Source organism: Saccopteryx leptura, chromosome 6, assembly GCF_036850995.1.
Source record: "Saccopteryx leptura isolate mSacLep1 chromosome 6, mSacLep1_pri_phased_curated, whole genome shotgun sequence".
Classification (NCBI taxonomy): domain Eukaryota; kingdom Metazoa; phylum Chordata; class Mammalia; order Chiroptera; family Emballonuridae; genus Saccopteryx; species Saccopteryx leptura.
Window position 1 is genome coordinate 710,440 of NC_089508.1, and position 17,069 is coordinate 727,508.

The window sequence follows — 17,069 nt, forward strand, 5'->3', positions numbered from 1 at the left end:
AAAATCTTTAAAATAAAAGTAATATTAGGTCAAGATTCTCAATGGGATTCTAATAAATTGAAAATCTGTTTGAAACTGTTCTTGATGGAGATAAAACAATTGCGAGCCCATTTCTGGAATCCAGGCATGATACCTGTCTGTCCGTGAGCACTGCACAGTACTTTGGAACTCACCTGGAATCTGGAACATGGGTTAGTTTTCAGGCTAGAGCTTTCTCATACAAATGACCCCAGGTACTAAGTGTGTCTATTTCAGGAATGAAGAAGAAATATTGACCTGCTTAAACAATGAAGAAAATCACAACATAATTAGATGACAGTCCCAGATGTGTGTCATCTCAAACGAGGATCACTCACAGTCTGTGTAAAATCAACTCCCATGAACATGGTTCTTTTTCCCATTTTTCACGTTGAAACCTCCCAGTGAATCAGCTTAGAGTTCTGATGAAGATCTGTCACGTGTGGACACGATGACAGGACTCTCCAAGGTCGTATGAAACATGAATTGGGACTGTGAGAGGGAGGGAATGGTTCTCCTGAAATTAACTTTTAATGAACTAGCAAAGCACCCACATGCCCCCCTCCTGCCCTCTCACTAGAACTATGTCCCAGGTCCACACTGACAGATCTTGACCCAAGTCTGAATCTCCAAGGCTGACCAGTTTTCTCTAAAATTTGATCCATCAGTTTTTTAAAACGAGTTTATTTGTATGATTTATTCATTAAGTGATCAATAAACAAAGATAATTATGCTCTTCTTGTAAATAATATTATTTATTTCTTTAACTCCTTATGTTTTCTGTAATCAATTTTCTAGAACTTAAAATAAATTATTACAAATGTTTTTTAATTAATTTTAATGGGGTGACATTGATAAAACAGGGTACATATGTTCAGAGAAAACATCTCCAGGTTATTCTGACATTTGACTATGTTGCATACCAATCACTCAAAGTCAAATCTTCTCTAAACATTTACACCTAAACATAAGTGGTCATAACTGAGTTTATTCAATCTCTTCCAAATTTTTTTTGAAATAACCTTCAACTGAGTCTAGAGAATAAAAAATGAGGCAGTGCAGCTGGAGAATGGTGTTCTTTCTCGGAGTCTCAGGAAAGCATTACCAGAGGCAGATGTATGGGAGGTTGCACTTGGGCAGTAAGATGAATCGAGGTGAAATGGAAGGTGCCTCTGCTGTTCTCAATGTCTCACCTCAGGATCAAGGACCCGGGAGAAGACACATATTTTCCAAAAAAGATTAGGACTTGAACCCTGGGACTCCCAGAGAAGCCTCTGTCCTCTCTCAGATGGGGTCAACTCTTCAGTTATGAGATAGCTTGCTTTATGAATATGCAAATGAGGTGAGGTAGGGTAGTTAAATATGGATGTGTCTGTGTCCTGAGAGCATCCCACAGGCACACCCTCCCCTCCACAAGTCCTGACAGCTCAGCCCCTCACCATGGACTGGAGCTGGAGAGCCTTCCTCCTGGTGGCAGTGGCTGCAGGTAAGGGGCTCTGCAGTCCCTGGGTTGATGGGGGACCAAGGACTAGTCAATGGGGAATTCCACACACTCCTGTCTCCTCTCCACAGGTGTCCACTCCGATGTCCAGCTGGTGCAGTCTGGGGCTGAGCTGAGGAAGCCTGGGGCCTCAGTGAAGGTCTCCTGCAAGGCTTCTGGATACACCTTCACCAGCTACGTAATGCACTGGGTGCGACAGGCCCCCGGACAAGGGCTGGATTGGATGGGGTGGGTTTATCCTAACACTGGTGGCACAAACTACGCGGAAAAGTTCAAGGGCAGAGTCACCATGACTGCAGACAAGTCCGTGAGCACAGCTTACATGGAGCTGAGCAGCCTGAGAGCCAAGGACACGGCCGTGTATTACTGTGCGAGAGACACAGCGAGGGGAAGTCAGTGTGAGCCCAGACACAAACCTCCCTGCGGGGACGGGAAGGCCGGGCTGCAGGGGGCGCTCAGGACACCAGGGGGCGCTCCGGACCCACGGAGCCCGAGACCAGCCCCAGGAGCAGGAGCAGAGGGAGGTGGGGAAGGAAGGGGCTTCCTGTGGGAGCAGGGTTTCCTCTCAGAGCTCTCAGCTGCATCCAGGGGAACTTCTTCCATCTTCTCCATGTCTGTACTTTCTCATATTCTCACTGCAGAAAACAAATGAGTTTGTAACATTGCTTGCTTGCATATCACATGTCGGCAGTTATAAGAAACCTCTCCTTCTACAATTTACTGTATCTTCTAAGTGTTTTTCTCAACAATGAGACCATCGTCAGTGCTCTCGTGTTTCCTGTAGTTTGAAAATATTTTCCTCACACAGAGATATCAGGACAGTCCAGACACCTGTGGACTGTGCTCAGGTTCTCTGTCCAGTGGTTGGATTTAAATAGTTTAAACAGATGCCTCTACCTATGGACCATATTTAGCATAAAAAAGATATGCCAAAAGGTGGTTCATTACTTCATGCATTTAATATTTAAATAAGAACAATAAAAAAGTACACAAAACTAGATTTTTATAGGAAAGTTTCAAAATATTAGTGGAACAATATTAAATAATACCTGAAAAAAGCAATAAGACTGTGGTTTTAGATATTTTCAGATTGCATTTTGACTGGCGACCTGATTTGCCAATTTTTCACCTATGGATGGATTAACGTTACTATGAGCACTAAGAATAGTTTTTGGGGAAATGAACATTAAAAAATAAGACTGCTTGTTTTTTATTGAACTTTCTGAGTTCTTTATATATTTTGGACATTCACCCTTTAGTGGAGATTTTGTGTGCAAATACCATCTTTCATTTAACTGGCTGCCTATTTGTTTTCTTGTCAGTTTCTTCAGCTGTGCAGCAGCTTTAGGACCTGATGAATCACTTCTTCCAAGGAGACATACAAATGGCCAACAGATAGATGAAAAGATGCTCATATTCACTAGCTGTTCGAGAAATGCAATTCAAAACTACAATGAGATACCACCTCACACCTGTTAGATTGACTATTATCAACAAGACAGGTAATAACAGGTGTTGGAGAGGCTGTGGAGAAAAAGTAACCTTCATTCACTGCTGTGGGAATGCAAGTTAACACAGCCATGATGGAAGAAATTATGCTGGTTTCTCAAAATGTTTGGAATAGAACTACCAGATGACCCAGCAATCCCTCTACTGGGTATCTACCCACATAACTTTAATACATTGGTACATGAAGACACATGCACCCCCATGTTAATTAAAGCATTATTCATAGTGGCCAAGACGTGGAAACAACCCAAGTGTCCCTTGGTAGAGGACTGTATAAATAAGATGAGATCATATACACAGTGGTATACTACTCAGCCATAAGAAATGATGACATAGTGTCATTTACAAAAACATGGATGAATCTTTAGAACATTAAACTGTGTGAAATAACTAAATCATATAAAGCAAAGAACTGTATATTTTACACATGGGTGGGATATAAAACTGAGACTCGTGGACATGGATAAAATTGCAGTGGTTCCCAGGGAAGGGGGACATGTGACAGAGGAAAGGGAGGGGTGAAGGCTGTGAAGAGGAACAAGTGTAAGGTGACAGGAAATTATTTGACTTTGGGTGATGAGTATAAGACATAATCAACTGTTCAAATGCCACAGAGATGTTTATCTGAAACTCTTGTGGATCTATGTCACCTTGTTAAATTTAATTTCCTAAATCAAAGAAATAAAAATAACAAACACTGATTCATTCAGTGAACAGTAAGTTGTGAACAACATGATAAAGAATAAGGAATGTAAATATGTGATTTCCATATTGGGCAACTGCCCAGGCACTCAGCTTAGAGAGAACCCTGATAAAGTGCGATTTTAAAAACTGGTTTACTGAACTCAAGAAAAAATTAGGCATTGGTTCTGTTGAGCTGGTGCAAACTGGATTAATTCTACCAGTGTTCCTGCCCCTTCCTTGTCCACCTGTCCCCACATGGGCCCTGCATTCTCACAGACTCACCTGCCCCACAGTGATTAATATTCCCCACCAGGACCTTCAACCACAGGTCTCTGTCCTCCCCACCACACTCTGTGTTCTTGATCCTCATTCACTAGGATGAAGATGGAAACCGACTCCAACACCTGGTTTCAATGATAACAATATTTTAGTGTAATTTTCTTTTGCTTTCTTTTGAAAAGGTAACTTGTGATTACATTGATGTCCGAAGCACATAATTCAGGATAATCTCCCATGTCACCATCTTGAATTAAATCATACCTAATTTAATCATCTCTGCAAGTCCTCTCATATTAAGGAACACACACAGCTCCCAGAAGGAAAGAATCTAGACATTTGTGAGGGTCAGTGTCCAGCCACCACAGTACCCTCAGGATCAGGGCCTCACTGCGCATCAGAAACCTGGAGGCAGACTACCTTCTTGTGTACTGGAGGCTGTGTGTGTGAGAGTGAGTGTGTGCATGTGGGTGTGTACATGCTAATTTGTTGGCACATGGATTGTGATTGTGTGCAATGTGCATTGTACATGCACATGTATGTTTTCATTTCTTTTCTTAGTCTCCGACAGGTCACAGAACAAGGACCTTCCCACAGTAAATAAGAACCAGTTCAAGGTGAAATTCCAGCCACAGAGTAACCCTGAATCCCTCCCTGTGGGCTGGGTGTCAGCCTGAGGACCAAAGCATGTCATGGACACAACATCCCATTTCTCCCATGTCCATTCTGTGCCCTTTACTTAAAGATTTCCCAGGGGACATTACTTTACCAAACACATGAACTTCCACCCCTATGGGAATTGATTCCCTGCCCTACAAAGTCCACACCACAACCCACCACCTCTCCTGGGCTGTGCGTGGCTTAGAAGCCTCAGCTGCCCCATCCTTGGGTCTTATATCTTTATAACAGCTCTACATGTGTATCTGAAGTTAATTTTTACATTTTCTCATATTTATTTCTGTTCTGTAAATTTGATTATTAGCACAGCCAGAAGGACTTAGGAAAGTGGAAGGAAATTTATCTTTCTTGCTCTCACACCAAGCTAAGTATTAAAAAAATTTACCATAAGATAGATTTTTATAATAAACTCATTAAGTATTATTTATTGAGCTATTAATAGGTATCAGTAAGGACTCACATTTATAATATATGTGATTAAAATACAGCGCTGTTATTAACTTCTAGTTAGAATTGTTGAAAGTTTTCTCTGCACTGGCAGCTCTACCCTGAGGGCTCTGGGTCCTTAACAAATGCCCTGTGTGTTCTCTGTCACCTCCTCACCTTCCCTCAGTGCAAGATGCTCCAAGACCATCATTATTATTCCTTCCCAGCCCTAATGGTGCCTGCACTCTGAGAAGTCTTGTTTTATCTTACTTAAGAATAATATTGTAAACCAAGATCTTGAAGATGAACTCGTTGTGGGGGTGTGTCACTGCTGTGGAACTCCCAACTGACAGTTCTTAACACCAAAAACAAGGTGGGCAGAGTTATCATGGTGGCAAAGAGTCAAGGCAGCAATCACAGAGACCAGGACATTGAAATTTTGATCACAGTGTTTCCAAAATTTTAATAACTGTAATGTCTATCAAGTCTCACTTGATGGTTCTACATGGAAGAGCTCAATTCAAAAAAAAATACAATACTGTATTTTGAATAACTATAATGGAGATTCACGGTCCTTCAATCAATCTCATGCCCTGAGCCAGTTTGCAGGAAGGAAGCACCAGAAGGAAGGGGAGTCAGGTCCCTCGGTGACAACGACAGCACACTACTGAAAGCAGTGTGATAGTGTTCCTCTCCTGCCCTCTTCAAAGGACTGTGATGGTTACAGAGACTGTGCACTGAGGATCAGGAATTAATGAGACAAAGTTGATGAGTGAGTCCCTGAATCACTCATTACGTATCTGAAATGTCACTGTGGTCATCACATTTGCCAGGTTCACTGTTTTTCTCACTTGTTCCAAAGTTGGTTCTCCACACACAGCTCTATAAAGTGCTCTCAGTAGTCAGTTCATGTTTCCACAACCTCTTCATCAGCTCCATGAATGTCTTAATTCTCAGGGCCTCTGATCCCAGTGACAGAGAAACATCTTCGTATCTCTCAGTCTTATTTGTGTCTGAAGGTTAAGAACCCAGAGGTACTTAGGGCCAAGGCACCAACATCAACATGTACACAATGTTCACTCTCACATGATCTACAGCCTGTGATCTCTTCCCAGGTGTGTACTTGTCTCCATCCCTGAAGTGTAGGTAACAGTAGAATACAGACGTTCATTCATTCTCTCATTACATACAGGGGTCTCTGGAACCTCACGGGCAGGACTCACTCTGGCCTTGAGTTGATTCAGGAGAGCTCTGGGGCAGTGAGGAGGAGCACAGATGCCCAGATGCCGACCTCACTGTTACCGTATGAGGACATGTGGACAGTCCCAAGCATACATATGATTTTGTATTTATTTATTGAAATATTATGACAGACATTCACCTGCACTGACACACAGCCTTCTCTGTAGGTCTCCACCCCTATATAGCAAAAGGACATGCAAATAGGACCCCCTGTGCTCATAAAAAACAGTCCAGCCCTGACCCTGCAGCTCTTGGAGACAAACCCACCCTGGGGTTCCATGGTGTGTCCATTTCAGATAAGGACAGGACGCGGACCCCAGACCATGGAGTTTGGACTCTTCTGGGTTTTCTTTGTTGCTATTGTAAGAGGTAATTTTTAGAAAACAAGAAACTGGTTATGTGAGTGTGACTCAGAGAATCAATGAACATGTGACATTTTCCTAACCAGAACGTCTTTGTGTTTGCAGGTGTCCAGTGTGAGGTGCAGCTGGTGGAGTCTGGGGGAGGCTTGGTGCAGCCTGGGGGGTCTCTGAGACTCTCCTGTGCAGCCTCCGGATTCACCGTCAGTAACACGTGGATGCACTGGGTCCGCCAGGCTCCCGGGAAGGGCCTGGAGTGGGTCTCATACATTAGTAATAGTGATAGTATATACTATGCAGACTCAGTGAAAGACCGATTCACCATCTCTAGAGATGATAGCCAAAACACCCTTTATCTGCAAATGAGCAGCCTGAGAGCAGAGGACACGGCTGTGTATTACTGCTCGAGAGACACAGCGAGGGGAAGTCAGTGTGAGCCCAGACACAAACCTCCCTGCGGGGACGGGAGGCCGGGCTGCAGGGGGCGCTCAGGACACCAGGGGGCGCTCCGGACCCACGGAGCCTGAGACCAGCCCCAGGAGCAGGTGCAGAGGGAGGTGGGGAAGGAAGGGGCTTCCTGTGGGAGCAGGGTTTCCTCTCAGAGCTCTCAGCTGCATCCAGGGGCACTTCTTCCTTCTTCTCTGTGGCTCTAGTTTCTCATATTCTCACTGAAACCACAAACGAGGTTGTGACATTGACTGTTTGCAGAGGGTATGTCATCCATTATTACTGAACTATCGTTAACCAAGTTTTTGTATTTTCCAGTTTTTTCTTAACAAATAAACTTCTCAGAAAGCTTCTGACTTCCCTGTAGTTTGGAAACATTTCTCTCAAAGAGGGACCAACAGAGTCTAGACATCTATGAGATGATTCTCAGGTTCTCTGTCCCCTCCCTGCCAACCTGTCCTCACATTGCCCCAGCCTACTGGAAGGCACAGCTGGCTGCACAGTGATCAGGATCATCCCCCAGGACGTCCACCCAGAGGTCTCTGTCTTCCCCACCACACAGTGTTAATTTCTTGGTCCTCTTTCACCTGGATGGAGGTGGAGACCCACATCAACACCTGGTTTTATCGATCACAATATCTTATTGTGACATTCATTAACTATCCTTGGCAAAGGACAACTTGTGATTACAGTAATGTCCCAACAACATAATTTAGGATAATTTCCCATCTCAATAGCTTTAACTCAATCAATCCTAACTTAGTCACATCTCCAAGTGTTGTCATATAAGAGAAGAAACACAGGTCCCAGAAGTATCAATCTAGATATTTCTGGAGGTTATTGTCCAGCCACCACAGAACCCTGAGAATCCAGGCCTCACTGCCGTGTAAGAACCTGGTAACTAACTTCCTGCATACTGGAAGCTGTGTGTGAGAAAGACTGTGAGTGTGTGCACCTTGGTCTGAACTTGCTAATTTGTTTGCACACAAGGTTTTGACTATATCTGCAATGTGTGTTGTGCATACACATGTATGTTTTTCTCTCTTTGCTGAGGCTCCCACAGCTCAGAGAACAAGACCCTTCCCACAGGTAAATGAGAATGACGCTCCTAGAAAATCTCATCCCATAGTACCCTTTTTTCCTCCCTGTGGGCTGGGAAAAAGAGCGTGTCATGGACACAATATCCCAATTGTTCAAGTCCCATCTGGGCCCATTTGCTATCGATTTACCAGAGGGCATTGTTTACCAAGCACTGAAATCTCCATCCCCATGTGAGTCACCTTACTGCCCTACAAAGTCCACACCACAACCCCACCACCTCTCCTGGTCTCCAAGTGGCTTAGAAGCCTCAGCTGCTCAAAGCCTGGGTCTCATGTCCTTATGGAACCCCCACATGTACATATGAAGTTAATTTTTACATTTTCCCATGTTAACTTGTGTTGTGTTAATTTGTGTTGTGTTAGACTATTAGGCTAATCAGAAGTTCATAGAAATATGGGAGAAAATATTAGGGTTCTTTTGCTCTCATTCCAGGATACGATTTCAAAAGTTGTTCCTTAAGAAAGATTTGTCTAGCAACCTCATTTGCATTATTTATTGAATATTTCATCGGTATAGGCAAGGATTAATATAATTTTCCCTATAAGTGATTGAAATACAACACTGTTATTAACTTGTAGTTAAAACTGCTGGAAGATTTCTGTTCGTTGGCAGCTCTACCCTGAGAGCTCTGAGTCCCTTATAAATGTCCTTATTGTTCCATATGTCACCTCTTCACATTCCCTCAGTGCGTGATGCCCCAGGACTAGTTTTATGTTTCTTCCTCAGCCCTAATGCTGACAGCTCTCTGAGGAGTCTTGTTCTATTTTAATTAGAAATAATGTTATAAATAAATATCTTGGTGCTGTGACATTTCTTTATCGGCATGTTACTACTGTGGGAACTCCCAACAGACAGGACTTAACACCAATCACAAGGTGGCCAAGTTTCCATGGTGACAGAGAGTCCAATCAGCAATCAGAACAGTCTGGTCACAGAGATCCATATATTTCATTTAAGTCATGATGTTTCTAGAAATTTAACACCTGTAAATTTCATACTAAAATCATACTTGACAGACATACATGAAGTGTTCTACAAAAACAAACAAACAACTTTAACTACACACTAACCATGATGGAGATTGAAGGTCCATCAATCAATTCCACACCTTGAGTCAGTTTTCAGGACAGAAGCACTGGAATGAAGAAGAGGTCAGGTCCCCTGATGACGATGACACCACAGTATTAAATTGGTGTAATATTGATCTTTCCCAGCCTTCCTCAAAACACTGTGACTGTTATAGAGACACTGTGCATTGAGGATCATGGAATAATAAGGTTTTCAAGGACTGATGTTACTTCTCTTTAAACTCACACTAATTTCAAATCTCAGGAGTCACTCTAATCAAAATAAGGGGCTTATGAAGATCAGGTGCTCCATGCAGTTTCCTCTCTGTCCTTCTCACAGGGTCACAGAGAGTCCTTGAATCCAACCTGTGGTTACTACCCAGTTATGAATGGTGTAACTGATCTTCATAGGACAAATTTCAAACTGAGGACCACAGTCATAGGGTTTTCCTGGTCTGAAAAAGGGTAATATGTTATTAAAGGCAGCGTGAAAACTGTCTGTACTCAAAACTGAAACAGGGAATTCTGAGACTCATGCCACAGTCAAGGCCTCAAAAATCCTAGGTGATTTCTACCTCATCCACATTCAGTCACCCATTTGTATGCATGTGGGTCATGGATACTGAAAAATGACATTGAATTACTGTAACTTAATGTGGTAGTGGCTCTAGTATGAGCTCTTGTATCAGATGTGAATTTAGTTCTGAGCAAACTAACATAATATGCTCCCTGGGGTGGGGCTAATGACCTGGGAAATGCTGTTTTCTCGATACCTGTGAATGGAGCATACATATATTAGAGGGCTGATGATCCAATTGATGTGAGGTGTACAGAATCAAGTGTGAGTTTTAACATGAATGATAGAATGGAACCACCTGATTCCACCAGATGCTGCCACCCCACGAGGTCCTTTCTAATCCTAAAGGCTCTGGGTGGATGGAGCACAGGGAAGTGAAACAGTCAAGAACTGAAATAATATGACAACCCCTCATTACTGTTGGGAACCGCATCTTAGGAGAGAAAATAGGGAGAGAAATCAGGTGGATCAGGGAGCCTGAACTCAGTCACGATTAACAGATAACAGCAGAGACACAAACAATTATTTTCAAAGACAGAGTCAAAGGTCACTTATTATGAAGTCCTATTTCTTTCCAGTCTGTCTTTAAAACTACCAGTTGACTGATTTCTCCACTTAAAGTTTAAGCACAAAAGCTGTGAATACCAAGTTAACAAGAAATAGTCTTATTATTGTCATGAAGAGGACATTGCAAATAATACAAAATATCTTTATTGTCCATGTCCTCATGTCCCTCTTCCCTCACACGGTAAATTCCTGGCCTTAAAGTTGAACTATTCCAGCCCCAAGTCTTGGGAGTTTAGAGAGGAGGCTGGTTAAGTCACAAGGGTCATGCAGCCTGCATGTCTCAGAGTGACCACTAGGGGGCACCAAACCCTCCAAAATCTTCTTGGATGTTCCTGGAGCTGTTATAGGGGCAACCGCACTACAAAACATAATGTAAAACCTCACTACCCACCTAGATGTAAGGATCCATCCCAGCTCCTAGACACACTAGGAGCTCAGTCCCTCTGGGTCCTCACACTTAAGGTCCAATGTTGGTTCTACACACACAGCTCTATAAAGTGCTCTCACTGGTAAGTTAACATTCCCACAGCTTCTCCATCAGCTCCATGAATCTCTCAGCCTTCTCAGTGACTCTGATCCCAGTGACAGTAAAGCAACTTCTCAGGGGAGGGGAATGTTTTGGAGACAGTGTAGGGTAGAAAGTAAAGAGGAACAAATATATTGTGAAAAAAATAATTTGAATTTGAATTTTGGGTACCCAACATAATCAACAGTTCAAATGCTATAGAAATATTTACCTGAAGCCTATTTTCTCTAATTGATTAATGTCACCCTGTTAAATTCAACTTTCTAAATAAAATTAAATTAATTTAAAAAACTGAAAAGAATGACAACTTCTCAACACTCAGTCTCCTTTGTCTCCTTGATGTTCCAGAAGCCAGAGGTACTCAGGGCCAAGGCACCAACATCACCACATACACAAAGTTCACTCTCACAAGATCTGCAGCCTGGGGTCTCTTCCCAGGTGTGTACATGTCTCCAGCCCTGATGTGTAGATAACACTAGAATTGAGATGTTAATTCATTCTCTCATTACATACAGGGGTATCTGTACCCTCCAGGGACAGGTCCCACTCTGCCTTGGAGTTCTTTCAGGGGAGCAATGGGGACTCCTGGGGAGAAGCACAGGCCCAGATGCAGCGTTCACTCTTACCAGGTGTGGTCTATCCATCATGACCCAAACCTACATATGATTCTTTATTTTAATTGAAATGTTGTCATGACCACTGCACTTCACAAGATGCTCACAGCAGCACTGAGCACTGCCCTCTGTAGGGCTCTACCCCAGAGCTCCCTATAGAATAGGACGATATGCAAATAGGACCTCCTCTGCTCATGAAAACCAGCCCAGCCCTGACCCTCTGAGTCAGAAACCAGGCACGAGATTTCCATCTGGGTCCATTCCCTGCTTAGTACTGAACACAGACCACTCACCATGGAGTTTGGGCTCATCTGGGTTATTCTTGTTGCTGTTTTAAGAGGTAATTTATACAGAACAATACATTAACTATGTGAGTGTGACTGAGAGAATCAGTGGAAGTGTGACAGTTTCCTGAACAGGACGTCTTTGTGTTTGCAGGTGTCCAGTGTGACGTGCACGTGCTGGAGTCTGGTGGAGGTTTGGTGCAGCCTGGGGGGTCTCTAAAATTCTCCTGTTTAGCCTCCGGATTCACTTTCAGTAACACCTGGATGCACTGGGTTCGCCAGGCCCCAGGGAAGGGGCTTCAGTGGATTGGTGAAATTAAACCAGATGGAAGTATTATAAACTACGCAGACTTTGTGAAGGGCCGATTCACCATCTCCAGAGACAACAGCAAGAACACACTGTATCTGCAAATGAGCAGCCTGAGAGCCGAGGACACGGCCATGTATTACTGTACTACACACAGCTAGGGGAAGTCAGTGTGAGCCCAGACACAAACCTCCCTGCGGGGACGGGAGGGCCGGGCTGCAGGGGGCGCTCAGGACACCAGGGGGCGCTCCGGACCCACGGAGGTCAAGACCAGCCCCAGGAGCAGGTGCAGAGGGAGGTGGGGAAGGAAGGGGCTTCCTGTGGGAGCAGGGTTTCCTCTCAGAGCTCTCAGCTGCATCCAGGGGCACTTCTTCCTTCTTCTCTGTGGCTCTAGTTTCTCATATTCTCACTGAAACCACAAACGAGGTTGTGACATTGACTGTTTGCAGAGGGTATGTCATCCATTATTACTGAACTATCGTTAACCAAGTTTTTGTATTTTCCAGTTTTTTCTTAACAAATAAACTTCTCAGAAAGCTTCTGACTTCCCTGTAGTTTGGAAACATTTCTCTCAAAGAGGGACCAACAGAGTCTAGACATCTATGAGATGATTCTCAGGTTCTCTGTCCCCTCCCTGCCAACCTGTCCTCACATTGCCCCAGCCTACTGGAAGGCACAGCTGGCTGCACAGTGATCAGGATCATCCCCCAGGACGTCCACCCAGAGGTCTCTGTCTTCCCCACCACACAGTGTTAACTTCTTGGTCCTCTTTCACCTGGATGGAGGTGGAGACCCACATCAACACCTGATTTTATCGATCACAATATCTTATTGTGACATTCATTAACTATCCTTGGCAAAGGACAACTTGTGATTACAGTAATGTCCCAACAACATAATTTAGGATAATTTCCCATCTCAATAGCTTTAACTCAATCAATCCTAACTTAGTCACATCTCCAAGTGTTGTCATATAAGAGAAGAAACACAGGTCCCAGAAGTATCAATCTAGATATTTCTGGAGGTTATTGTCCAGCCACCACAGAACCCTGAGAATCCAGGCCTCACTGCCGTGTAAGAACCTGGTAACTAACTTCCTGCATACTGGAAGCTGTGTGTGAGAAAGACTGTGAGTGTGTGCACCTTGGTCTGAACTTGCTAATTTGTTTGCACACAAGGTTTTGACTATATCTGCAATGTGTGTTGTGCATACACATGTATGTTTTTCTCTCTTTGCTGAGGCTCCCACAGCTCAGAGAACAAGACCCTTCCCACAGGTAAATGAGAATGACGCTCCTAGAAAATCTCATCCCATAGTACCCTTTTTTCCTCCCTGTGGGCTGGGAAAAAGAGCGTGTCATGGACACAATATCCCAATTGTTCAAGTCCTATCTGGGCCCATTTGCTAAAAATTTAGCAGAAGATATTATTTACCAAACACTGGAATTTCCATCCCCATGTGAGTCATTTTCCTGCCCTAGAAAGTCCACACCACAACCCCACCACCTCTCCTGGTCTCCAAGTGGCTTAGAAGCCTCAGCTACTCAAAGCTTGGGTCTCATATACTTATGGAACCCCCACATGTACATCTGAAGTTAATTTTTACATTTTATCATATTAATTTGTGTTGTGTTAATTTGTGTTGTGTTAGACTATTAGGCTAATCAGAAGTTCATAGAAATATGGGAGAAAATATTAGGGTTCTTTTGCTCTCATTCCAGGATACGATTTCAAAAGTTGTTCCTTAAGAAAGATTTGTCTAGCAACCTCATTTGCATTATTTATTGAATATTTCATCGGTATAGGCAAGGATTAATATAATTTTCCCTATAAGTGATTGAAATACAACACTGTTATTAACTTGTAGTTAAAACTGCTGGAAGATTTCTGTTCATTGGCAGCTCTACCCTGAGGTCTCTGAGTCCCTTATAAATGTCCTTATTGTTCCATGTCACCTCTTCACCTTCCCTCAGTGCGTGATGCCCCAGGACTAGTTTTATGTTTCTTCCTCAGCCCTAATGCTGACAGCTCTCTGAGGAGTCTTGTTCTATTTTAATTAGAAATAATGTTATAAATAAATATCTTGGTGCTGTGACATTTCTTTATCGGCATGTTACTACTGTGGAAACTCCCAACAGACAGGACTTAACACCAATCACAAGGTGGCCAAGTTTCCATGGTGACAGAGAGTCCAATCAGCAATCAGAACAGTCTGGTCACAGAGATCCATATATTTCATTTAAGTCATGATGTTTCTAGAAATTTAACACCTGTAAATTTCATACTAAAATCATACTTGACAGACATACATGAAGTGTTCTACAAAAACAAACAAACAACTTTAACTACACACTAACCATGATGGAGATTGAAGGTCCATCAATCAATTCCACACCTTGAGTCAGTTTTCAGGACAGAAGCACTGGAATGAAGAAGAGGTCAGGTCCCCTGATGACGATGACACCACAGTATTAAATTGGTGTAATATTGATCTTTCCCAGCCTTCCTCAAAACACTGTGACTGTTATAGAGACACTGTGCATTGAGGATCATGGAATAATAAGGTTTTCAAGGACTGATGTTACTTCTCTTTAAACTCACACTAATTTCAAATCTCAGGAGTCACTCTAATCAAAATAAGGGGCTTATGAAGATCAGGTGCTCCATGCAGTTTCCTCTCTGTCCTCACAGGGTCACAGAGAGTCCTTGAATCCAACCTGTGGTTACTACCCAGTTATGAATGGTGTAACTGATCTTCATAGGACAAATTTCAAACAGGACCACAGTCATAGGGTTTTCCTGGTCTGAAAAAGGGTAATATGTTATTAAAGGCAGCGTGAAAACTGCCTGTACTCAAAACTGAAACAGGGAATTCTGAGACTCATGCCACAGTCAAGGCCTCAAAAATCCTAGGTGATTTCTACCTCATCCACATTCAGTCACCCATTTGTATGCATGTGGGTCATGGATACTGAAAAATGACATTGAATTACTGTAACTTAATGTGGTAGTGGCTCTAGTATGAGCTCTTGTATCAGATGTGAATTTAGTTCTGAGCAAACTAACATAATATGCTGCCTTGGATGGGGTTAATGACCTGGGAAATGCTGTTTTCTCGATACCTGTGAATGGAGCATACATATATTAGAGGGCTGATGATCCAATTGATGTGAGGTGTACAGAATCAAGTGTGAGTTTTAACATGAATGATAGAATGGAACCACCTGATTCCACCAGATGCTGCCACCCCACGAGGTCCTTTCTAATCCTAAAGGCTCTGGGTGGATGGAGCACAGGGAAGTGAAACAGTCAAGAACTGAAATAATATGACAACCCCTCATTACTGTTGGGAACCGCATCTTAGGAGAGAAGATAGGGAGAGAAATCAGGTGGATCAGGTAGCCTGAACTCAGTCACGATTAACAGATAACAGCAGAGACACAAACAATTATTTTCAAAGACAGAGTCAAAGGTCACTTATTATGAAGTCCTATTTCTATCCAGTCTGTCTTTAAAACTACCAGTTGACTGATTTCTCCACTTAAAGTTTAAGCACAAAAGCTGTGAATACCAAGTTAACAAGAAATAGTCTTATTATTGTCATGAAGAGGACATTGCAAATAATACAAAATATCTTTATTGTCCATGTCCTCATGTCCCTCTTCCCTCACACGGTAAATTCCTGGCCTTAAAGTTGAACTATTCCAGCCCCAAGTCTTGGGAGTTTAGAGAGGAGGCTGGTTAAGTCACAAGGGTCATGCAGCCTGCATGTCTCAGAGTGACCACTAGGGGGCACCAAACCCTCCAAAATCTTCTTGGATGTTCCTGGAGCCGTTATAGGGGCAACCGCACTACAAAACATAATGTAAAACCTCACTACCCACCTAGATGTAAGGATCCATCCCAGCTCCTAGACACACTAGGAGCTCAGTCCCTCTGGGTCCTCACACTTAAGGTCCAATGTTGGTTCTACACACACAGCTCTATAAAGTGCTGTCACTGGTAAGTTAACATTCCCACAGCCTCTGCATCAGCTCCATAAATCTCTCAACCTTCTCAGTGACTGATCCCAGTGACAGTAAAGCAACTTCTCAGGGGAGGGGAGTGTGGGGGAGAAAGTGGAGGGTAGAATGTAAAGAGGAACAAATATACTGTGAAAAAAATAATTTGAACTTGGATGATGGGTATACAGCATAATCAACAGTTCAAATGATATAGAAATATTTACCTGAAGCCTATTTACTCTAATTGATTAATGTCACCCTGTTTAATTTAACTTTCTAAATAAAATTAAATTAATCTAAAAAACGGAAAAGAATAACAACTTCTTAACACTCAGTCTCCTTTGTGTCCTCGAAGTTCCAGAAGCCAGAGGTACTCAGGGCCAAGGCACCAACATCGCCATGTTCACAAAGTTCACTCTCACAAGATCTGCAGCCTGGGGTCTCTTCCCAGGTGTGTACATGTCTCCAGCCCTGATGTGTAGATAACACTAGAATACAGACATAAATTCATTCTCTCATTATGTACAGGGGTATCTGTACCCTCCAGGAACAGGCCACACTCTGCCTTGGAGTTCTTTCAGGGGAGCAATGGGGACTCCTGGGGAGAAGCACAGGCCCAGATGCAGCGTTCACTCTTACCAGGTGTGGTCTATCCATCATGCCACAAACCTACATATGATTCTTTATTTTAATTGAAATGTTGTCATGACCACTGCACTTCACAAGATGCTCACAGCAGCACTGAGCACTGCCCTCTGTAGGGCTCTACCCCAGAGCTCCCTATAGAATAGGACGATATGCAAATAGGACCTCCTCTGCTCATGAAAACCAGCCCAGCCCTGACCCTCTGAGTCAGAAACCAGGCACGAGATTTCCATCCGG

At 43.1% G+C, this 17,069-nt stretch overlaps 2 gene segments (V, D, J or C); both read left to right on the top strand.

Moving 5' to 3' along the window:
* LOC136407738 (immunoglobulin heavy constant mu-like) overlaps positions 1 to 17,069 on the top strand; it is a 318,310-nt gene that overhangs the window by 118,264 nt on the left and 182,977 nt on the right.
* LOC136375794 (immunoglobulin heavy variable 1-2-like) lies at positions 1,421 to 4,665 on the top strand. The segment is given in 3 exon segments: positions 1,421 to 1,504; positions 1,591 to 1,917; positions 4,550 to 4,665. Coding segments are annotated over 3 exon segments (489 nt in total).